At 44.1% G+C, this 25440-nt stretch overlaps 1 protein-coding gene across 2 annotated transcripts in view; it reads left to right on the forward strand.

The window, feature by feature from the left end:
• The window catches only part of GGA3 (golgi associated, gamma adaptin ear containing, ARF binding protein 3), a 730479-nt gene that overhangs the window by 343134 nt on the left and 361905 nt on the right, over positions 1-25440 (forward strand). For both annotated transcript variants that reach the window (XM_086930774.1, XM_086930775.1), the window contains one exon: positions 8083-8163. In XM_086930774.1, the coding sequence (XP_086786900.1) occupies positions 8083-8163 (81 nt within the window). The remainder of the gene's footprint in view (positions 1-8082; positions 8164-25440) is intronic.

Consider the following 25440-nt stretch of genomic DNA (forward strand, 5'->3'; position numbering starts at 1 on the left):
TGTCCTGTGTGCAACTCCAAATATCCCCACATCGACGTCCACCCGGTGTGCAACAAGTGTCTGTCGCCGGATCATGATGAAGCCAGCTGCATGGCTTGTTCCCGTTTTCGATCCAAGAAGACGCTTCTGCATCGATGCGCTGCACGCAAGGAAGCCCAGCAGACTGCTCCGGAGCCAGTGGACATCTTCGATGCCGGGGATGATGAAGGAGCAGACCGGGAGGTTCGAGAGAACCTGTCGAATCCCGCGTCGGATGTCGACTCCAACTACGATGCTGATGTTAAGATGCTCAAAGCGGAAGACGTCGTCGACGAGGTAGGAGACGACGATGGGGCCTTTGGGGCCATGGAAGATAGCTCGAGCGAGGGGCTATGCCCACAAACTGGCACTGGGGCCGAAACGCTTCATAAGGCTCAGGTCGAGGGATCGCCACAAGGCCTTACCCAAGATCTTCCAATAAGTTCTACGGCCCCGCCTTCGGGCTCAGCTTCGGACATGTCTAAGGAGCCGCAAACAGCAAAATCGAAACCGAAAGCGAAAGCTCCGGTATCGACGCAACCGTAAAATGCACTGGTGACTACATCGAAACCGAAAGTGCGTATTGCTTTGGTCGGCTCGAAGTCCTCGGACCTGTCGGCACCGACGAAGCAGAAGAGCGTTCTCGACCCGAAGAAACCGCTGAAGGGCGTGGAGACGAAGTCTAGCACGCTGAAGGCAAAGGTCAAGGCAGTCGACCCGAACAAATCGGCGCCGAAGACAGTCGACACCGTCAAAGGACTCGGTGATCCGAAGGTTCTCGAGCCTCCGCGTCGGCCGGACAAGGCCAAGAGCGGAACAACCCCCGAGTCCACGCCTGGAGGTGCCTCAAAGGATTCCGTCGAGTCGACGCAGCCGTCCGCCTCCTTCTCGAAGCAGGTGGCAGACTCCCTGAAGCACATCAAGGACAAGGCTTCGGGGGTCGGGCCTAAGGATCCTCCACCTTCGAAGCCTGCCGATAAACGTCAGAAGACGTCGGCGCCCATCCACTTCACGCTGCCACCGAAAGTGGTGCCGAAGGCTTTCGTCCCTAAAATGGCCGTCGACGTGTCCAGAAAGGTGTCCACGGTGCCGAAGCCGACAACTGTGGTCCCGGCCGCAAATCATCGACAATCCTCGTTGGAAGAGCAACAGGAACAGTTTATCGATGCCGAGACAGGCAGACTTTCTCTTTATAAGAGAAAAATCGCCCCGGAACAGCCAATGGAGTCCTATAAAATACCACTAAAGAAGAAGAAGGATTCTACTTCAACACCTGTTCTTGTAGAACCTGTATCTCCACGTGGCCATGATGTCTCACCCACTTATTCAGATGTGGACACTGGGGAAGGTGATAATGACGAATACAGCTATCCTGTGGACACTGATCCAGATGATACAAATGAACCATGGGCAGATGCTGCTGACCCAGGTGATGCACACACTGTCTCAGACACTCAAGTGTATGCTGTAAAAACGTCGCCTACTGAGGATTCGGCAGCGTTTAATGCCCTCATTGAAAGGGCGGCTAAGAATCATGACGTCCAGCTCCATGCTGACCCCATTGAAGTAGACTTTCTTTTCGACACCTTTTCCACCTCAGAGAGGACTGTCAAGACTCTGCCTATGTTGAAGGGTGTCTTGAAGCATGCTGGGGAAATCTTTAAGGAGCATACAAGAGCCAGGGTGATAAACCCCAGGATTGAAAAAAAGTACAAACCGGCGCCTGGAGACCCTACTTACATTAAGGGACAGTTGCCGTTGGACTCTCTTGTTGTTTCTAATGCCCGGAAGAGGGCTAATTCACAAACAACGGGTGATGCTCCTCCCCCAGATAAGGAATCTAAGGTGTTCGAGGCATCAGGGAAAAGGGTAGCAGCTCAAGCGGCCAATATCTGGCGCATTTCAAACACTCAGGCACTCTTAGCCAGGTATGACAGGGCCCATTACGACACACTTGAGACCCTGTTACAGCACCTACCAGATGAATATAAAGAGGCAGCTGAGATGCTCATCCAGGAAGGGAAGCTCATATCAAATGCTTCTATCAAATGTGCACTGGACGCAGCAGACAACGCAGCCAGAGCTGTTAACACTAGTGTCATGTTGAGGCGACATGCCTGGCTCAGAATCTCCGGGTTCAAGCCAGAGCTACAGATCACCATTCTAAATCAGACAGTAAACCCTGATCATCTATTTGACCCAGAGGTGGATACCACCTTGGAGAAAATCAAGAAAGACACTGAGACTGCAAAGTCTATGGGGGCTCTACAGTCGCAGCAGTTCAGGGGTGGTTCTTTTCCTCGCTCAAGCAATAGAGGTGTTTCCAGAGGCCAGCTGTCCCAGAACACACAGTACTATAAAGGTGGCGCGCAAACCACATACACCAAACAAAGTAGAGGTGGATATCGTGGAAACAGCGCCAAGGGCAGAGGTCGTGGAAACAACAACTCCAGGTCCTCCGCCACTAACAAACAGTGACGCCTTGTCACTGCCCCCCGACCACGCAACACCCGTCGGGGGGAGACTTCAACAGTTCCTGCCAGTCTGGAAGTCCATCACCACAGACAGGTGGGTCACACAGCTTATCCGGTACGGTTATTGTCTGGAGTTAACATCCACTCCACCCAACATACCCCCAAGACACCGTCCTATGTCCGCCGAGCATTTGCACTTATTGCAGCAGGAGGTACTCATCATGCTGCAAAAAGGGGCAATCGGGCTCGTGCCTGCGGAAGAAAGAGGCACAGGAGTTTACTCACTTTACTTCTTGATACCAAAAAAGGACGGGTCCCTCAGACCCATACTGTACCTCAGACCCCTCAATCAGTACATTCTGTCGGAGCATTTTCACATGCTAACACTGCAGCAAGTCCTACCATTGCTCAGTCAGGGAGATTTTCTCGCAACATTAGATCTGAAGGATGCGTATTTTCATATTCCGCTGCACCCGTCACACAGAAAATACCTCAGGTTCACCATCCAAAATCAACATTACCAGTTCAAGGTTCTACCTTTCGGAGTCACCACGGCACCCAGGGTGTTTACAAAGTGCCTAGCGACAGTGGTGGCACACCTACGGAGACAGAACATTCACGTCTACCCTTATCTGGACGACTGGCTAATCCAGGCAAAGTCGGCCCAGCAGTGTGCCGCCCACATGTCCCACACCATTCACCTTCTTCACGATCTGGGATTCTCACTGAATTACCCAAAGTCCCACCTGCAACCCGCCCACATACGGCAGTATCTGGGTGCGACGATAAACACTCTGGCAGCCAAAGCACAGCCAAATTCAGTGAGGGTCAGCAGCATTCAATCGCTGATACAGAAATTCAGACCTCAACACTCGCTTCCAGCACGAGTGTTCATGCAGTTGATAAGCATGATGGCCTCCTGCATCTTCATAGTCCCGCACGCAAGACTACATATGCGTCCGCTTCAGGAGTGCTTAGCATGTCAGTGGACTCAGGCTCACGGACAATTAAAAGACCTAGTGTTGGTAACCGGTCGTGCATATAGCTCTCTGCATTGGTGGAATCCACAAAACCTTTGCAAGGGACGACCGTTCCAGGAGCCTCTACCACAGATCATTCTGACGACGGACGCATCTCTCCAGGGTTGGGGAGCTCATGTACTCCACTACACTGTGCAGGGACTATGGACGGCACAGCAGAGGAGGATGCACATCAACGTTCTAGAACTGATGGCTATCTTCATGGCGATGAAAGCATTCAAAGTACATCTGTGCAACAAGGTCGTGTTGATCGGACGGACAACATGACGGCCATGTACTACATCCAGAAGCAGGGAGGTACACACTCTCCACAGTTGTCTCATCTGGCTCAGAGCATGTGGAAGTGGGCCATTCAAAGGAATATCTTCCTCATGGCGGAACACCTCCCGGGCAAGGACAATCAGATGGCGGACCTGCTCAGCAGGTACAGCCACCAAATGCACGAGTGGGAGATACATCCATCAGTACTTCACCCGTACTTCCAAAGGTGGGGTCATCCAGAGATAGACCTGTTCGCCACAAAGGAAAACGCCAAATGCCGAAGCTTTGCCGCCAGGTTTCCACACCCACAGTCGCATGGAAATGCGATATGGATGAACTAGTCAGGCAAATTTGCGTACGCTTTTCCCCGAGCACCTCTAATAACGCTGGTGGCACGCAAGCTGAAGCAACACTCAATGACTCTCATCCTGGTTGCTCCGACGTGGGCACGCCAACCATGGTACACCACGTTTCTGGAACTATCCGTGGTACTGCATCAAAGGCTGCGCCTCACACCCAAGCTTTTGACGCAGAGCCATGGCGACATTCAGCATCCAGATCCGCAACAGCTCAACCTGGCGATCTGGCTCCTGAGGTCTTAGAGTTTGGCTACCTCAACTTACCTCCTGACTGTATGGACATAATCAGGGAGGCAAGGAAGCCCACCACCAGAGCATGCTATGCGGCGAAATGGAAGCGGGTTGTCATTTATTGTGCAGACCACAACATTAACCCACTAGATGCCTCTATTCAAAACATCATTTGTTATCTCTTACATCTATACAAATGTAATCTGGCCTATGCTTCCATTCGTATACATTTATCCGCAATGGTGGCTTATCTCCAAAACAGGCAACACCTCTCCCTTTTCAGAGTGCCTTCCATCAAAGCCTTTCTAGAAGGACTCAAACGAGTCATTCCTCCACGGACCCCACCAGCTCCCGAATGGAACCTAAATGTGGTCCTCACAAGACTAATGGATCCCCGTTTCGAGCCACTGCATTCATGCGAGATTCAGTTCTTGACATGGAAAGTGGCTTTCCTAATAGCGATTACGTCGCTACGACGAGTTAGTGAACTCCAGGTACTAACTATCCAAGAGCCATTTATACAGATTCATTCCAACAGGGTGGTGCTTCGCACTAATCCTAAGTTCCTTCCTAAGGTGGTTTCTCAGTTCCATATCAACCAGACAAAAGAACTACCTGTGTTCTTCCAAAATCCTGAGTCAGTTGCGGAGAGAATGCTCCACACGCTTGACGTCAAGAGAGCCTTGATGTACTACATTGATAGGACCAAAGATTTTCGGAAGACGAAACAACTATTTGTTGCCTTTTCGCCACAACACAAAGGCAACCCCATTTCCAAGGCTGGTATAGCCAGGTGGATCGTTAAGTGTATTCGGATCTGCTATCAGAAAGCCAGGCGCACTCTAACGATTCCCCTCGCGGGCCCACTCCACTCGGAGGTTGGAGGTCTCCATGGCTTTCCTTGGAAATATTCCTTTAGAAGAATTATGTAGAGCAGCCACATGGTCTACCACACACACATTTACAAAACACTACTGTGTGGATGTGCACTCCAAACAGCAGGCAGCTGTAGGGCAGGTTGTTCTCAAAACACTTTTCCAAACTGCTGCAGCTGGCACAGGCGGCCGCCGCTAATGGAGGGACTGCTATGTATTCTATGCACAGATATGAAATTCAGCAGCCCACATGCCTCGAACCGAATATGCTACTTACCAGTATGCATCTGTTCTTGGCATGTAGGGCTGCTGACATTCATATCGCCCGCCCTCCTCCCCGGCGCCTGTAGCGGCTGCAGCACTCACAAATACTTCTAGCATGGTCATCATTCACAGAGTTTCACTCCATCTTTGCCACAATGGCTAAAAACAATCTGAGGATGGAGTCGATGCCCATGCGCACTGTAGTCCAGGGGAGGAGCCACCTATCTCGTGATACTTCGAAGACTCTTCCAGGACAACAATGTGCGATCATCCGGACCCAACACTAGGCGGCGATCTATGCACAGATATGAATGTCAGCAGCCCTACATGCCAAGAACAGATGCATACTGGTAAGTAGCATATTCGTTGTCGCATAGATTGATATTCTTCTTGAAGGCAAAGGGTGGTTGAGACCATTGTTTCGCTCCCCCATTTAAGATCTTCCAGTTTCTTTTGCTGATACTCTGGACTTTATTCAAGATCGGTGTATATGTAGTGACACAAACAATACAACCCTATAACTGTTAGGTTTTATGTGACTCTCCAACAAGGCCTCCCTTTAATATTTCTAGTGTTTTTCTTTTTTCACTACTTTTTGGGATAGTGGCGGGCCTCTAGCTTTTCTTCTGGAGTATTAGCCTGTGTCTCTGTCTCAAATGTCTCCGGTGTGGAGCAATTTCGTCAGACTCGTAAAAATTGGCCTGCAGGTAAGCTCTGGTATAATAATCTGGGGTGGAAACTTTCATACAGGAGTAGGCTATTGTTATGTGTGGTTTTGTTGTGGACTTTAGTACTGATGCCTCCCTGATCCATGGTGATCACTAGGTCCAAAAACACTGCTTCCTCCTTGCATACAATGTCCGTAAATCTCAGATGTCTGTCCCTGGTGTTAACCCACTCTGTGAATTCACTAGCAAGTTGTTCATTGCCATGCCATATTATTAATACACCATCAATATATCTGCGCCACAGTTTGATGTGATCTTTGTATGGGTTTTCCGGGGTGAATATATGGTCTCCCTCAAACTGATGCACAACAAGGCAGGTCATACCAGGGGCGAAGGTACTACCCATGAAAGTTCCCTGCACTTGATGGTATATCAATCCCTCAAATTAAAATAAAAAATCTGTTAGTGCCACTTCTGCACATTCCATGATGAAGTGTCTTGGGTCATGAAGTCCTATTCGATCTCCTACAGAATGAGTTCACTTCAAGGTTTGTCTTTGGGGAATGGCTTTTGTATAGTGCTTCAATGTCCAATGTTATAATCATGTCATCAGGGGTATTGATTCAATATCGCGAAGTAGACAACAGGACATGCTTGGTATCTCGTAAATATGAAACAGATGTTTTTACTATTGGTCTTAGAAACCAGTCACAGAATTGGTACAGAGGTTCCAAGAGTGATCCGCTCCCTGAAACGATTGCTCTACCGGGAGGAGACATTATGTTTTTATGACTTTTCGGTAAGGGGTAGAATCTCGAGTTCTGTGGTTTACCCGCAGGGAGGATTTCCGCCTCGTGTTTGGTAATCCAGTTCTAAATTAGGGCATCCTCTACCTTACATTTTATTTTCTTGGTAAATCTTAGTGTACGGTCCGTATTAAGGATATCATAACTTTCCTCATCAGATAGTAGGCGGAGGCACTCAGGGTCATATATGAATTTATTCATGACCACTATGACTCCCCCTTTATCTGCTGTTTTATTTTTTTAATGTCATTATTTTGTATTGACATTTCATATCCACAGAACATACATGTGTATATTAGGATCGTTTAGCATGACAATTGCTCAATTCCCTTTGATCCCACCATCAATTATACCCCTAACAGCAATACACTACAGTATATTGCATGGAATGAGGAGAGTGGCAGTTCTGACGGTTTTATTACCAAGTCAGTTATCTTTTTAAGTGCCTCAAGTGCATTTTTTTTCGTTTGTATTGAGATTATGGAATACCTTTCTGGTTGTGGCATTCAATCACATCTAATTCTTTAGTACTGCCTACTCGAATGCTAGTACCTCACATGGTAAGGACTGTGTTGGAGCTATAAAGGTGGATTTTCTCCATAAACCACTGTTTCATTCTCTTTCTGCAAGGCTATCCTGATTGTAAAAGAAACACTGCAATTGATGTGTCTAAAGAATTGTGCCAGTTCTATGCGTAAGGTGAAGAGTTCGCTTCTAGGTTTTTATATGTTCTTAGACCTACAGATCTTGGTGAAGGGGGAGGTTTGTATCTGATTCTGGGAGTACTTCCTATTGCAGTAGTCCACAGAGTGCTTATTTCCTGAAGTCTAAAATACAAGCAATAAAACCTCTCCTCAGAGGATGCAATATTGACTCTACGTGGGAATTTATTCCTTAAAACTGTCGTAGAAAATGGAGAGGTAGAGAGACACTAACATAGAAATAACATTTTATGCAGATAAGTAACATTTACTTTTTATGGTTACAAACATTTTCTTTTGGTATACTCGGCACCAGATGTGTGACTATGGATCTCTCTTGTGCAACTTCTTCTAATATGCTTTCTATTATGTTTCAATGTTGCAGCTTTTAGCTATGCTGTTGAAAAGCAAGAACCCTGATGACCTACTGGAGGCAAACAAGCTGATCAAAACCATGGTGAAGGAGGTGAGACCCTGCAGTGCATGCAGCATTTGAAACCTAGGTGCAATGGGACGCATGCAGGATGTGCTTAAGCTGTTCGTTTGCCCAAAGTTGGATCAAAAGTTACATTTTCCCTTCAATAATGCTCTAGTTTTAAGGACACAAGGGACCTGGTTGAGTGTCTATCCGAGTGGCACAAACAATTTTGAGCCAGATGTACTTAGTATTTTGCAATTGCAAACCGGTCGGTTTGTAGAATCGTCCTATTTGGTATATATGAAACCCAAACTGCGATTTGGTAACACATTACTGAATCACAATTTAGGTTTGCAACCAAATACAGATTCAGTATTTGTAAGGGCGTGTTTAGGGCATCCCTTTGACATACAGAATTGGAATACTATGTGTTAATGTTTTGCACCCGAAGTCCGGTTGCAAAACATTAATACTTTACTGACTACAGTGGTAACCAATTGTAAATGGGAATGGGATCTTTAGGGCCTCTTTCTCTTTGTGAATGTACAAAAAAAAAAATTGTTTGAAAGGAGGAAGTTGTTTACAGTTCCACTGCGTCTTTTTAACCTAAAAAAACCTACAAAACTTTTCTTTTTAAACACAGTGCCTGGGAAATGAGCTACATAAAAATATTTTTTAAAAAGATTGCTTTATTAAAAAGCAATGGTAAAGCGTTATACCAAGTATGGACAACGTCCCCAAACGCAATCAAAACGAAAGTTTTTTCAATTGATTTGTAATCCTTTGGTTGTAAGTTCACAAAAGAATTTTATTTAGTTTCTTCTCAGTTTAAATCATTTTTTGATGATGTTATCTTCACATCATTGTTTTATCTCATGTTCAATTAATTGCCCAATGCGTTTCGGGCCCTTAGCCCTTCTTCAGTGGCTTCACAATCTGACAAGGAAAATATACACAACATTAGAATCTTTGTAACTTCAACATGTGCGTTTCACAGTTTGTCTAAAACACGAGATGTGTCCTTGTAGTAATAATCAACCTTATATCCCAAACGGTGTGCGCGTGAGCTCATGTTGCATTAGTGAGCCTACACAAAATAAATCATATGGTGATACGAAACAGTGAAACGGGGTGACAGAATTCACGTGTTTGCGAAAAGGTGAAACGAAAGTCAGGTTCGGGTGAGCATTATGAGATCAATGCGGTACCTTTAAATGTTCCGTTTTACGGTATGTTCAAAAACGCGTAGAGGCGCGTAGAAAGAAATGTTAAATGGGCGCGTCCGCCCTGTGATATCTGAAAGCGTTTCAAATAAAGATGGTCAACGTGCTGTAAAACATCACAATCGGTTAAAGAACCCCAGGTAAAGTGCAATACACTTGCACGATTAAATGAGATGTCAAATCTGGGCGATGCCGGTTTCACACTCGGGATCACAATCCATTTATTGAAAAGCAATCATAGACTTGGTGGTCTGTTGACCCCAGCAGGCCACCATTGCTGTATGTTAGATCGAATTGTGACCCACTATAAATCTGTAATTTGTGAACCAACCCATTAGTACATAGTTCGGTTTACAAATTACCACACGGGTCACAAATATAATGCTTGCAAATTGTACATACATCTGGCCCTGAGTAATCTATTCATATGCATACTCGATCTGAGCATGTGGCCATATGAAGAATACAAAAGCTCTTACAATGTTTTTATTGGATAAGCAATAGGGACTTGGGAAGGTTCCCATTAAAGGGGCATTACGTATTTATTCACATAGCTACCTGAGGGGAGAGGTAGGACCTGTCACAGTGACGACAAGTTGTTTGAAGAATGTGTGCCATCTACAGGGCTTGGACTATCCTATATGGCAATCAGTCAGTGCCCGAAGGGCCGTTTGATAGGTCAGTGTGTGTGCCAGTTTTTAAGCTGTTTGAGGGGCTGTTTTGTGGTCTGCTGGGCCAGCTTTTATTGTTGATTTCTTTGATATACAAAACAAACTAATTGCAGCAAGCTCAAATCTATACAGCCTTGCTTACTTTGCAAAACACTTAGACAGTGTGTCTTTAGAAGTTCAAAACTGACCCAATTGAGAAAGATGGGCCACGTGTTATCTATCTAATTAACTAAAAGTTCCTTCGACACTGTCAACACCAGCATCCTCCTTCACCGCCTCTGCAAAATGGGAATCTCCGGGAAGGCCATGCACTGGCTTCAGTCTTTTTTGGAGAATCGCTCCTTTGAGGTTGTTGAGGGCACTACCCACTCAAAAATCTGGCCCCTGGATCAAGGCGTGCCTCAGGGCTCTGCCTTGAGCCCGACTCTTTTTAATATTTATGTGCAGCCTCTTGCTGATATAGTGCACTCGTTCGGCCTTGACATAGTGACCTACGCCGACGATACACAATTAGTGGTATCCATGAACCAATCTGACTCTTCCCTTTCGAATCTAAGCAATTGTTTGGTAGCGGTCGCCCAGTGGATGGCTGCCTCACGTTTGAAATTAAATGGCGAGAAAACGGAGCTCATGATGTTAGGCAATCCAACCATCCCTAGCCCTATGATGGACTGGCCCCCGTGTATGGGCCCCCCACCCCAACCAAAGCCCCATATAAAAAGTTTGGGCATCTGGCTGGACGCAAACCTCAGCTTTTTGCAACAAGCTACCACTCTGTCCGCCACCTGTTTTGGGCTCATGCGCATGCTGAGGAAAGTGCTACCACTTCTCCCCTACGAAGCCCGTAGAATAATGGTGCAAGCCATTATCTTGTCCCGTTTGGACTATGGGAACTCCCTATATTTAGGGGCTCCCACCTCCACCATAAGGAAGATGCAGGTGACCCAAAACGCTGCAGCCCGCCTTTTATTAGGCCTTAATCAACGGGAATCAGGCACAGCGGCCCTGAGGAAACTGCATTGGCTTCCCATTAAGGCCAGAGTGCTGTTCAAATCCATGTGTATTATGCACAAAGCCATGTGGAAGACCGCTCCAACTATGATTTGCTCCCTAGCAAACCCCTACCTTCCCCACAGAGCGTTGCGTTCTAGCACAGCTTTCCTGGCTACTGTTAACAAAATCAGACGCACCAGATGGGGCGGGCGTTCCTTCTCTTGGAACGCCGCAAAGGCATGGAATTCCTTGCCCATCTCCCTTCGCAGTGAACCCAACCTTCTAAAATTTCGGAAGGAACTAAAAACCCACCTGTTCATCTAACTCTCTTCACCTTATAATAGTCTGACTATACACAGCGCTACGAGGCCTCCGGGTTGCTTGCGCTTTACAAAACTCAATTAATAATAATAATAATAATAATAATAAAAAGGGACTACTTTTATTTTGGTGCCCGGCCCTGTTTTCTGTCCCATTCCGACCATGACCATCTACACATGAAAGGTAAAGGGAACTAGTCAGGTGCCCTGTAAAGGTGAACAAATTACGTGTCCAGTCACTTGAGAGTAACAAGGAAGATTTTCTGAAGTGATTACGAAAGGATCTTAAGAATGTGGGTTACCTTCCCATGTGAGTGGCTGAGAGCAAAAGGGCTAGTGGAGTGCCTGGGAAAGAGGCACAAGGGATATGAGTGATTTGATGCAGTACATTAAAAGGAGGCACAACAAATGTTGTTAGGTTTCCATGAAAGTCAAACTATGCCGTTATTTGCATCACATGAGCTGATGGAAAAGGGATCTGATAATGTGACCAAGAGGGAGTTGCAAGTGATTTGGTCAGGAGTATGCGAAAGAGGCTCCAGGAATAAGGGGTTGGAAGCCTGCCCCAGTCTGCTGGATGTCTACTTCTTGTTGGAAGTTCTGCTGATACCAGAGGTACAGTTTACTCTGAAGTTGTGGACTCTTCCACCTACCTTCACTTCCTGAGGTGCACTGCTTTGCACCAGGTTCTTTTGCACAGCAGTTGAGCGTACAAGAGTCAACCTGGTACCAGCAGCCAATTTCTTCAGAACACAGCCCCCAGCAGCTGAACTTCTATAACAGGGTACAGGATTCTGTGTTGGAAAGATCGAATTCTTTATGTTCTTTTGGTCAGCCACCGCTGGAGGACATGCTGAACCCCTACCAGCATCAGGTTAATTCAGCTGAAAGATTCACCACCTTGCTGTCCTCCATTTTTCCTTCAGATGCCTTGCTTGTCTGAATGCAGAGTTGAAGATGGACACTTCTACAGATAGTCTGCCAAAAGTCCCACTGCTGCACCCCCTGATTCCTGTGCAGTGCCCTCATTCCCTGGAGCAGCTCCCACAGTCTACAGTGCAGCTTGTGAGGTTGGAGGGTTAATCTTTATCCCACTTTTTTGCTTGACTCATCACCATCAGTTCTGAGCCAGATACTGACACTGACTTCATTCCTGGTTGCCCCTGTGTGTTCTTTTGTGGTATAGAAAATTTCTCCCTGGAACCTCCTGCCACATCCTTCATCCCAAGATGTCCCAACTGGGAAAGCAAGATACCACTAGTACACCATTATTAGCGATTATGAGAGCCTATATCCAGCTAAATACTACTAAATGGTCATAGTCAAGGTATTATAGACCTATTGGAAACTAATGAACCCCACACCACGGGAAGGATCTCCTATAGTATGGTGTTTTTCTTTTTTTTTTTACTGTTCTCCCTCTGTATGAGCAGCAGAAAAAACACATAACACCACCCACTTTAAATCTGACTGACGGTGTTATGTGTAAAACTCCGAAGGCCTGTAGTCTGTCGGAGGAATATGTCAGCGACAGAGTCAGAGTAGGCTCTGTTGCTGACATACTTAAGGTCTGCCCACCTATAAATCAGGCGAGTGGACTGAGGGTTTGGCGCAGAGGTTACTCTGTTGCATTTGTAATGGAATACCACCTCCTCCAAACTCTAAATTAGGCCCAAAGCGTCTGAAGACTTATTGAAAGACGATCTTCCATGTGAGTGGACTCTTTGGCAGCTGACCAATGCCAGTCTCCACATGGGCAGCTATGATCTACATCTCTGCATAAGTTCAACTGCTGTGACTTGAATGCTGTGTCTTGAAATTGTATTGTTTCTTGCTCAGCATGGGCAAGGAGGCAGAGGAACAGAAACGGATGATGTCCACCCACCTCATTGAAATACTGCCAGGACTGTTCATATGGTGGTCATCATGATTCTAGTCCTTGGATATAAACCCAGAGGCCCAGGATAAAGTTTTTGTTCTCCCATTCAATTTAATAAAAGTATTCAATCCCAATATGGGCTCTACAAGACTGACACCATTATATCTAAATTGCTGAGTGGCATCCATGTATTAACATTAAAACATCATCCTCCTTCCCAGCTGGAAAAAAAATTGCAGTCTTAGAAGGCCCCAGGTGTCTTTTCGAACCAATTCTCTAGCTGCATTCTGCATTGTCTAAAGCTTCTCTGTTTCATACAGGTGAAAGGTGAAAATATATAAACTTCTAAGGGAAAAACAGTCCTGGCTTTCTATGCCTCAACTGAGGCTACGTAATCCCAGTGGCCTCTTTATATACCAGACTTCCTCTTAGGTACATATCCGGAAGTACTCTCCACCCCATGATGGGAGGACATTTGCTCCACTAAAACTACTGGGCCCAAATTACCAAACATGCATGGATTCTCTCAGTAGTAAAGAGGGTCTATGCTCCATAGTTTTTTTTTTAACCACAGTATTTCTTTATTAATTTTTTTATCATGCATGACAAAGACATTAGACTACAACATCTCTGGTCAGTACAGAATTAACAACCAATTATCTGATTGCAAGGTGTAAAACAATACATCTATGCAAAGGCTGATGAGAATACTGGGGTTTCACAAACTTAGTAAAGAATGTGGATAACAAATCGACATTTGACAATCTGAAAGGAACACTAGTCCGTCAAATGAGTGAGTGAGTATGTGTGTGTAGAATGCACAGCTTGCCCTCACAATCAGCTATAAGCTTTCAAGGGGTGCATGGTTGCAGTAAGATCAGTTCTGGCAACAAGCCAAAATATGGAAGTATGGTGTAGTGGCAAGTATAACCTGCTTGGCTAGAGTTTCTTCTGTACCACACTATATGTGGCACAAGGTGGTCTTTTGTCTGATTTAGCCCCTGGCTATCTCGTGTACCCTTCCAAATTTACTGGTTGTGGGGATCTCTCGTTAACACAGCTGCATTTTGTCAGTTCATCAATCTCGACATACATTTCCTTCCGTAGGTGTTTATACCAGCTCCCTAGTGGAGGGGCCGAGTGGGACTTCCAAAACATGGCTATGTGCCATTTGGCAAGTATTAAGACAAGATCGAAAAATCTGTTTATATTTTTGGTACATTTTTTACATTTTTACATTTCATCAGTCCCAACAAGTAGTGTGTAGCCACTGTGGGGACCTTCCTACCCACAATATCTAATAGATGTGCAATCACTGCCTCCCAGAGCCCTATTATAATCGGTCAAAGCCACACCATATAGTAAAAGTTGACTTCCACACTGGCCCACCTTGAGCAAGTGTCGTTTGCGCCTGGGAACATGCAGCTTAGGGGCTGGGGAGTCAAATAGAAGGTATAAGTGGTGTAGATAGTTGAATTTTAAATATTTTAGGTGTGTATTGAGTGAGATACTCTTAACTCTATGTAAGCATTGGGCACATCGGGCTTCAGTCAATTCTTGTCCAACATTGGTCTCTCATTGTACTTTCAGTGCAGGGAGGCGCTGAACTCTGCTTTGTTGTAATCCACTGCAAAGCCATTTCACTGCACTTCTCGCTTTTCCATTTGTGAGTAGAGTCTGCAGGGAGAAGGATGTTAAAGATGCACAAAACGAATCTTGTCAGATAAAGCATATGCATTAGTACAAAGTATAGGAGGTAATTCCTAGGGGGCAACCCCATGGCATCCATCAAATCCTCAGATGTCTTGAGCATCCCACCCATAAATAAGTCCCCCCCATGTGAGCAGGCCAACTTCTAACCTGGGGCGTGTTTTGTATAAGGATCGGAAGTCCTGCAGCCAGATATCGCCCATAACTAGAGGGCTGGAGTATACAGGCCTATCTACCCCTGGGTGAATACCCATCTTCTAGCACCTTCTAGTCACTTGCATTAGTGCATTCCCTTTGTTGTTAGGTGCTGCCAAATTCAACCCCAGTAACCACTCCAATCTGTTTCGCGCCTACGTATCAGGAAACCAATTTCCTAGTTCCACACTCAAACCTAACCAGTGCGCCAGACACTGGAGCTGGGCAGCAATAGAGTCAGGTGCACAACTCCCATTGGGCTCAAAGGGCTTCAGCCCCCACGCCCCCCCGGTCGTGTGTTCCAGCCCGGGCTGAGACAGCTTCCCGGGCACACACACAGACAATTTTTGAGCTAATCGCAGCCGCACCTGAGTACTTCCCAGGTCTTTAAATGACAATTTACGTGTTAACGAGGCTTTGTTGTTTTTTCACTCATTCATCTCCAATCTGCCTATTGCTGGAAGAATTAGCCCCTCCCCCGAAATTTTTAGTAGCCACCCCCCCTAGGAATGTGGCTTTATTTGCGCCTCTGAATAGAGTAATGTTCATAATTAGGTGCCCACAGTCCACCCTATGCCAGGGAAGCATACAATTTACAGATGGCTGTTCTGTGGCTACATGTGCCCCAGATCAGCACGATCATTTAGGACTGTAACTCCCTGAAAAAGCTCATTAGCACATTAGAAATCTCTGTCTGCCTGCCTCATGTGCAATAGCATTAGTCCACACCAGAAGGGGGGTGAGGTACTCTTGGTAGTCAATGCCTGACCTAAATTACCAGCTATAATGTTGCCCTCTGTATGATATATATGGACCCCCAAGTATCTAATGGTGTCAAATTGCTAGGGAAGAGGGGTGGTGGACAATGTCATGGTTTGTGGTTCGGGTAACGGCGTAAAGGAGAACAGACAAGATTTGTTCCAGTTGATCTGGCGGTTGTACATCTTGCCAAACATCCAAGTATGGTAATCAAGTGGCTTATATTGTTTCTGTGCTCACAGAGATAGATCAACGCATCATCAACATATAAGGGCCACGATGTGCCATCTCCCATCAACCTATACGCCCCAGTCTGGGCCCTTAATGTGTAACACGCGCGCCAAGGGCTCCATGGCGAGGGCAAATATTATGCAAGATGAAGGGCATCCTTGGTGGGTACCTCGCTCTGTCTGTATGAGTTCCGATACCATTTCACTCATTTTTGCTCTTGCTGTCAGAGCGGAGCAAATTCGTTTTACCCTAGATAAGTTCACTGTTCCTAGCCCCAACCTATGGATTGCTGTTAGAAGATAGACTTTCCCCAGGGAGTCAAAGTCTATATCCAATGATGCCATGCATTGGTGGGTTCCGAAAGAGCTCACCCAATCCATAAACATGAATAGGCAATGCAAATTTAGGAAAGTTTTTCTCACCGGAATCATTTTGGTCAGGGTCAACTAGTATTTGGGCTATAGTAACCTGTTTATTAGCCAGTATTTTCCCCAGGATCTTATAATCCATGTTCAGTAGAAATAATGGACGATATGACCCCACCAGCAATGGGTCCCTGCCAGGCTTAGGAAGGACTGTGAGTAAATCCTCCCTCATGGTGTCTGGATGCCGCTCACCTTCTTGCACAGTTTTGTACACCAACAATTTTGGGCCAATTGTTGGCCTAATAAGGCGTACAATTCTACAGGACATCCATCTGTACCAGGGGTCTTACAGTTCGCCATTTGATGTATAACTAAATGTACCTCTTCTACGGCCAGAGTGGCATCCAGATCCGTGTGATGGAGCGGGGTCATTGTTGGTAAGTATTGGTTGTCTAGATACCCCTCATTATAACTGGTATCCATACCCTCTGGGGCAGCATAAATCAAGCTATACTACGTCTCAAATGTTTGATTGATGCCTGCTTGGGTATTTACTATCTCTCCCTGTGGGTTGTGTGTAGCCGCTATTTAGGTTCTAGGGGCTTCAGAGCGCATCAGTGAGGCAAACAGCCGCCCTGCTTTATCTTCCACCATATGTTGCCTGACTCCCTGCAATCCAGGGCGCAAAGTGTATCTAGGGCTGACGTGTGATCAAGTTTCGTTTTTGATAAATGGGTGATGGCAGTATGGTAAGATACACAGCTTATTGCTAACCTAAGTATCTTGTTTTCTAATGCTATCAGTTCTCTGCAAAGCACCTTTCTGCTCAATTAGATTAATTTAATGCATAGCTTTATAAGGACCACTTTGTAGACTTCCCACCGGAAGAGTAAATCTGAAGTTGTACCCAATAATTGTCCACATCATCCACCAACAATAAATGGAACACTATGTCATGGAGCCCCTCTTTAAGGGAGATGCCACCGAGATGTGGCTGGGCTGCCTCCCTCCCTCCAGCCAAGGGTTAACTTGTTTGAATGGTGAAATGTCTTCATATTTACTGTAATGTATTGTTGCCCTTTAAGCCTGCACGGAATCTGGAATCTGGTTCAAGGCTTTGGATGGGGTCTCTATTACTTCTAACTTAATAAAGAAGCTACTTCAACTCTTCAAGTTTCCTGTGGAATTTCATCTGCACATCTTACAATTGTCGACGATGGACTTATGAAGAACCCTTCAGAATTATACAGACCCCAACAATAACTTGTTTCAACTATCCAAACCTTCTTTTCTCAAGAAGGACTACAAGCTGTTTCTTCTCCTTCTACTTGTTTACGGTGAGATAGTATGCCTGAACTCGACCTTTTTATAAATAAGAAGTACTTTAATCTTCAAGCCTTCGTTTGGAGCCAAATTTAATCCCTACGAGCGCTGCGTTTTTGTGACAGCAAAAGTTCTCTAATAACTGTCTACTGGATAAAAGTTTTTCTACCCCGTTTTCATAAAGGGAGCATGCTTTGATTCTTCACTCGCTTTGTGAACAATGCTGGCAGCTGTTTACCGGATGAAGATGCTAGTGTGTACATACTGACCGCTGTACACCGCATGACTGTTTCTTCTTTGTGAAAAAATTATTGTTTTACTTCAAGAAAAGCATGTCTTTCTCTCTGCGTGAAGCTCTTTTTGAGTGGTATCTGCTTTAATACTTTGCCCTGCGTTAAACTGTCATTTTCACGAGTGTACTTTGAACGTAAACAAAGCAGTACCTTTACTCTTTTCAAAGAGGTGACGTTTCCTCTTTCTGTGACGCTGAAGAGACGCTGGACATTCTTCTCTCTCTGCAGCATAAATCAACCCCGACGTCAGCCTGTACCTCACGACGCAACGTGATCTCTACGTCAAGCGACGCTTCGTCGCTACGCTGCTTTGCATTTCCTGGAAGCCATCTTCGTAACCTAGCAACTACTACGAGTCTTGTTTCTTGTGCGTCGCTTCGTCTCGCTGATGCACACAGCCACTTTCTGTTACCTAGCAACCACTACGAACTTGTTGCTTGCTCTTCGCTTCATTTTGCTGATGCACACAGCCTCCTCCTTCACTTCCCCATGCGCACAGCTTTATCTGATTTATTTCGAAGTGTTTTCTGACCTGAACATCACTTTCCTTTCGCTGATGCGCACAGCTGTTACTACGTTCTGGTATTGTCATTCTTTTTCTTGCCTTTCATCACGCTGATAGGCACAGCTATTTTAAAGCATTATTCATAGTTTTGAATATAAGTATTTCTTTGTTATGGCTTATTATATTGTTTTCTCTATTTATAAGCTATTTTCCATTGAAATTGTTGTGAATTGCATATGTTAACTTATTTATTGCAGGTTTTTGTTTGATCTTTTGTTTTTACTTAAAATGCAAAACGTCCCGGCTCCTTCATTCTTTTTAAATTCTCCTGGTGACCCTTCCATTCCCTGGATCAAATGGAAAAAAGTCTTCACACATTATGCAAGGGTTTGTGGCACATCGTTGTCTGCTGAGAGAAAGACCTCTCTACTCATGCATTGTTTGGGGTCCGAACGCCAGCAAATTTTCGAACACCTTCCGGATCTCTCTGATGCTGATTCTGCTGGGTTAAATGAATTTGATGTTGCCATAAAAAAACTTGACTTACACTATCTACCTAAAATTAGTAAGTCCTTGAGAGATTTCACTTTGGGAGAAGGATGCAAAGGGAGGAGGAATCTGTTGAACAATATGTTACTGTTCTGCGTAAACTTGCAGCGACCTGTAATTTTGCATCCACTCTCGATGAACGTCTACGTGAAGAGTTCATGTTAGGTTGTGATATAGACAAAGCTCGAGAATATTTTTGGCAAAAAGACAATCCTAATTTGCATGAAAAAAAGTAAGGGAGATTTACTTATATGAAAGTGATTATGATTCAGTTTTGTCGGATGTCCATCAAATAAATTCTGAAGGTGGTGATGGCCCTTTTGAAACTGTTTTGATAAATGATGCTCCTGTTAAGATGCTTTTTGGTTCAGGTGCTAAGGTTACTCTTATTCCCAAGAAGTTTTTTGATCAAAATCTCAAAGGGAAGGTGAAAATAAGTAGACCAGACATCAAACCAAGAGGATATAATAATGAAATCATTCAAGGTATATGTTTCTACTAAAGGGGATTCACTCATCAGTTGTTTTCATCAAAGGGACCTACACATAATTTTGGATCCCAACAAGATCCCTTTAAAGGATTTGCCAGTGGTGAATCAAGTTGAACATAATGGTTCTTCATGGGTAAAAGAGTTTCCTAATTTATTTGATTCAAAATTAGGTTGCCTCAAAGGTTATTTCCATTGCATTAGACTAAAGAAGGATGCCATTCCTAAAGTAGCCAAAGTTCGTAATGTGCCCATTCAAGCAAAAGAAAGTCTGAAAATTGAACTGGAAAAACTTATTAAGAATGGTGTTATACAGGAGGTGGAGGCCACGGAATGGATTTCTCCCATTGTGATGGCCCATAAGGCCAATGGTGAGTCTAGATTATGTGTGGACTTAAGAGAATTAAATAAAGCGGTCATTGTTGACCACTATCCTCTCTCAAACATTGGTGAGATGATGTGCTCTTTAGATGGAACAAAACATTTCTCGTCACTCGACCTTACTTCGGCCTACCATCAGGTCAGATTGCATCCCTCTTCCCAAGAGCTCACTGCCTTTGTAACACTGTTTGGCTCTTTTAAATTTGTGAGGATGCCCTTTGGCCTCATCTCCGCAGCCTCTGTATTTCAGAGAGCGATGGAGCGAGTCTTAAAAGGCATAAATGGTGTTAGAATTTATCAAGACGACATCCTGGTGGTAGGGAAGAATTTGCATGAGCATGATGGTAGGTTAAGATCTGTCTTAAGGGGAATGTGTGAGTCAGGTTTAACTCTGAGAGCTGACAAGTGTTGCTTCAATGTAGCACAGATAGAATACTTGGGACATTTAGTCTCTTCAAAAGGAATTGAACCAAAACCACCCTTGGTTAATACTATTCTAAGTTTAAGATCTCCACAGGACAAGGATGAGTTAGTCAAGTTTCTAGGTATGGTTGAATTTTATCACAAATTTATTCCTAATTTTGCTAATGTAACTGAACATTAAAGATCTTTACTTAAAAAAGGGTGCGAGTTCTGCTGGGATGAGGAGTGTGGGAGAGAGTTCAATCTTCTGAAAGTTTGTTTGAACAAGGCACCTGTCTTGGGAAGCTTTGATCCTTCAAAGCCTTCTTTTATTATGACTGACGCAAGTTCAAAGGGCTTAGGTGCCGTTCTGATGCAAAAGGGGGAAGCTGAAGACAGGACGATCTTGTTACTTTCTAGGCCTTTAAGAGATGCTGAATTCAACTATTCAGTCATAGAGAGGGAGGCTCTCGCAATCTATTGGTCCATACGTAGGCTTAGAAAGTTTCTATGGGGTTGTCCCTACTCTGTTTTAACAGATCATAAACCCTTAAAAGAAGTCTTGTCGAAGAAGGGGATTGATCTTGTATCCCATTGTATTAGAAAGTGGGTTGTGGCTCTGCAAGAGTTTGATTTTGAGGTAAATTACCTTCCTGGTGTGAGCAATAAACTTGCCGATTGTTTATCTAGACTAAGCATAGCACAGCACAGTGTCACCAGGTTCCAGATTCCATGCAGGCTTAAAGGGCAACAATACATTACAGTAAATATGAAGACATTACAAATGGCGTACGTCCCAGTTATTCGGTATCCACCACATTTGTGTCTGCATCGGGGCAACAATAGAAAATATCTATTCTTGTGTGTTGGTCATGTAACCCTGAATAAGGAGTATTCCATTGGCACTCTCTGCATGTTCCACCATATTTCCGATACCTGAGCATGATACTCCCATTGTTAAAGATGTTTTGTTGTTGACATCGTTTGTGTTCCCTAGAGAGGTGGGGTGGGCATGTCCAGGACAGAATCAGAAAAGCAATTAAAGTTTCCACCCTAGTTGCATGAGGCAGTGGTTCTTGCAATATTGGAGGGTGTGAGCACGTCCAGAAAGGTAGATAGATTCACGCTTGGGGTATAAAACACCACCAGCGACATTGTTTAATAACCCCTCGAATACTGCACATCTTCCCTGTGTCTCTCTGGAGGGGTGTTTCCATATGAAAGAAACCCCAGGGGTGATCCGAGTATCTAGAATAGGTGGTTCCCACCACTGAACCCCTCCACATCTTACGCAGCTCTGATAGTTTGACCAGGGTTAGGTGTGTCCATTGCAGTCAGACAATGTATGCATGTCCATATAATAGGTAGAGATGAATCTTATATCATTTAAAATGATTGGCCATGCCACTTACATTGCATGTTAACATATTATTGGGTGTATACCATTAGTAGCAAAGTCGCCGTAATTGATGTCATGAAGTATTAACCCCTGAATGCCTTGATCCCATATGATCCCCAGTTCTGAGGCCAATGAATGAGGCAGTCACTAATGAAACTACAAGTATCATAGGGTAACTAACACATAAATAACACTCCAACTCCAGAACACAGGTCAGTGCACCAATGGATGCTCATGCAACAGCATTGTATTGCTACAATCTGTCTCTCCCCAACCAATGGAGAGACGCCTGAGAACCCTAAGCTAGTATATTGCATGGTAGGAGTCAAAAAGTGACCACTGCCCTGTAGTTAGTCACTGTCTCAACATACTATCAACAGTGGATGTAAGTGCTAATGCCAAGTACTGCTCCTGTGCAATGGAGAAACCAATATGCCATGCCTCTGCCCTCTGTGTATAGGAGAAAGTAAGAAAATCAATAACAACTTGAGAGCACAGAGTCTGTAGTCAGGTCCAGGTGACCATGAAGGACCAGTTCAACCATGGCAAGTTCAGCATTTTTATAATCAGCTTACCCCTTCCCTTGATCGCAGACCCAGAGTCAATGCGCTGCTCCACCTCTGCCACCATCAGTGCCCTTTCCATGGTTGTTGTTGCTGTTGTTGATCCTCCATTCCACGGGTGTTCTGTCACCCCTGCTCTCCAACCAAGTTTAAGCCTTCTCCGGTGATGTGAAAAACATAGTGCTATCCCCGTGCAAGACCTTGAGATTGGCAGGTAACATCAAACCATAGCCACTTTTTGACTTTGTAAAAAATTCTCTCTGCTTCTGGACCTCCAAGGTATAATCGGCGAAAATTTTGACTTTACAGTTCACAACCTGCCATGGGCCTTTGGCTCGGGCCACTTGCAGGATGTGGCCTCTATCATGGTAAATAAACAGGCTAACTTTAGGGAGTTCCAGGGCTGCCTATTCGGGACCCAATGGGCGTGCTTCAGAGATGAAAACGTTTATTTCCGACCACCCCAGCACCATGTGGGCCGGCCATTCTTCCAGGAAAAGTTCAATAATCTGGCTCTGTGTGCTCTAGTAGGCCCACTATCCTTATATATTTGTGGCATGAGTGTTCCTCCGCATCATCAACCTTCTGATTCTAGTAACAAATTTCGTCCTGAAGTACTTGTATTTGTGAGTGGGCATGCTTCACGGATGGACATTGGGCGGCCAGTGTCGATTCAATTTCGTTGAACCTCTCCTTCAATCTTCTGTGATATGCGTGCAGCAGGGCCACTATCTATTGTCAAGGTGTCTAGCTTAGGTTCCAGAGAGGATTTTAATGTCTAGAATAGTTGTAAGGATCTCTCCAAATTTCACTGATTGTTCCTGGAGTTTTTCGACACTACATTAGTGTGAGACTGCGTTGCTTTGCTGGCCATGCTCCTATCCCCGACTCCCTCTACTACCATAGGTACCAAGCCACCCTTGTAGTTTTATCATATTGCCCGCCTTTGTGTGCTGCAATTTACTGCTCATCTGCATCTTAGGTGGAGGGGTAGATGAGAATTCCACCCAGGTTATCTTTGCAGGAGTCTGTCAGCATATGTGTTGGAAGGGACCATCCATGTCTGGTCCTGCTAAGAACCAGTCGCTCAGTCTCTTGAGGGTATGATCCAGAATGGCAGTTATGAGTGCGAAAAGCACTATTGAGGGACAGAATGCTGCACAATGTGAAACATTCACCCCAGTACAGAGATCGGGGCCTAAATCCATCATTTTGCTGCTCCCCATGCCATTTCAGTTCAGACTCAACGGTATGCAAATCAGTATTGACCCTGTTCCCCATTGAACAGTCCAGCCAACTTCCAGGCCAGGTCCTCCCTGGACTGGAAAACAAGCATCCTGGGACCAATTTCAGGGCTTCACCCTTCATCAGCCAGGCTAGCTTGACTCTAGTGTTTGTGTATTTAGCAAGGAGCCCCTGATTGACTGAAATTGGAAATTCCTAGGTCAGGGAAAATAGTACACATGAAAATTAACAACCTAGGCAACTTAAGAATAAGAGTACCTTAATGGTAAGGAATTATAAAAAGTCAGCTACAGCTAGCTAAAAAACGTAATTTTATTAAACAGTTCATACAGTTAAAAAAAGGACATTTATAGAGTATCAAATCACAATTAAAAATGCACAATATATATTTAACATCAACATTATTTTATGCAGATTGAAAAACAATAAAAAAGGTAGGTGGCATAAAAATTCTGTCTCTACACGCGTTTCGGCGGCCAGCGCCTTCTTCCTGGAGCAGCCACACAATATCTATAAAGTGAAGATGCATATAGAACATAATGTTATATATTTTCAGTGTTACATTTTTATACATTCTAAAAACAGTTTCTAACAGAGGAGTTTTTAGTAGCTGTAGTTTGATAAAAACATTCTAGTAAACATTTATCTTCTCATTGTCAATTCCTTGCAGTAATCTATTTATCACTTATATGGGGTGAGGTTCAGATAATATAAAGGACATTTGGCTAAGGATTTTTATCTTTAGGATTTAAAGAACAAATTATTCAGAGAGTTGATTTTATTTAATATATATGAATGGTCAAAAAATCTGTATTGTAAGACCAAACTTGATCGTAATCAACACATTTATTGTCTATTATGAATATCAAAGATAGTGCCTTATTTACTCTTATTTATGTATATATAGGCATGTGTTGTTTTATAGATCTATTTTTTACCTTGTTCAAACGGACCTTACTGTAAGGGATATTTTGTAGTTTTAATCACAGGATACTTACTAATAGGAAATTTCTAAGAAGTTGTTCTAGATAAGTTCTCTTTCTTAGGTTTTGATAAAGCTAAAGAAGAAAAAATGAAGCAATGTCATATAAATAATTAGTTTAACGGGTTTAACACTTCCAGTTAGTTTTGATAGGTAGGATGATGATCGCTATTTTTTACATGATTGATTTAGTAATAAAACATTTAGCGCCCGCCAACTGGAACCCTTTGTATGGATTGATGTTCGATAGTATTGCTCCCTTGGAGTGTTCTAGTTCTCTAATATTGTAGGAGTATAAGGAGAGAGATAATGGAATATTTACTTTTCATTTTCTTGATGGGAATTGCAAGTAGTTCATCATTTACGATTGTCTAGAACATATAGACAAAGGCAGTTATCTTACCTAATAAAATATATATCAATTTTCTCATAGTTTCTTGTGCTCAAGTTTCTTGTTTGGAAGTGGTTTATTCATGAAATGTAGATTTGTTGGTTTCAACAGCCACTTTGTTAGCCTAGAGAAAATATATATGTAAAAATAAAAACTAAGTTGTATATTTCCTATTTCTTTGTGCTCTAGTGTTTTTAAAAAAAATGTTTTCCTTTTTTTTGTCATCTTACCTAAACAATGTGGCACTTGTTCTTTTCAGGTCTTCAAGCTGTAGGGTAGTTCTTGTTCCACATATATCTGGAATTGGGGTTAAAAGATCTCCCTGCCTGTAAATTTTAAGGATAAGGGGACATTGTAACCTAAAGTAGGGAAATTTCTGGTTTTTATTCTATTTCATTACAAGTAATCTATTTACAGACTCTAGCCTGGAGTCTCACCTGAAGATGGTCGGCAGGGCTC

The sequence above is a fragment of the Lissotriton vulgaris genome, chromosome 7 (genome assembly GCF_964263255.1).
Source record: "Lissotriton vulgaris chromosome 7, aLisVul1.2, whole genome shotgun sequence".
Taxonomy (NCBI): domain Eukaryota; kingdom Metazoa; phylum Chordata; class Amphibia; order Caudata; family Salamandridae; genus Lissotriton; species Lissotriton vulgaris.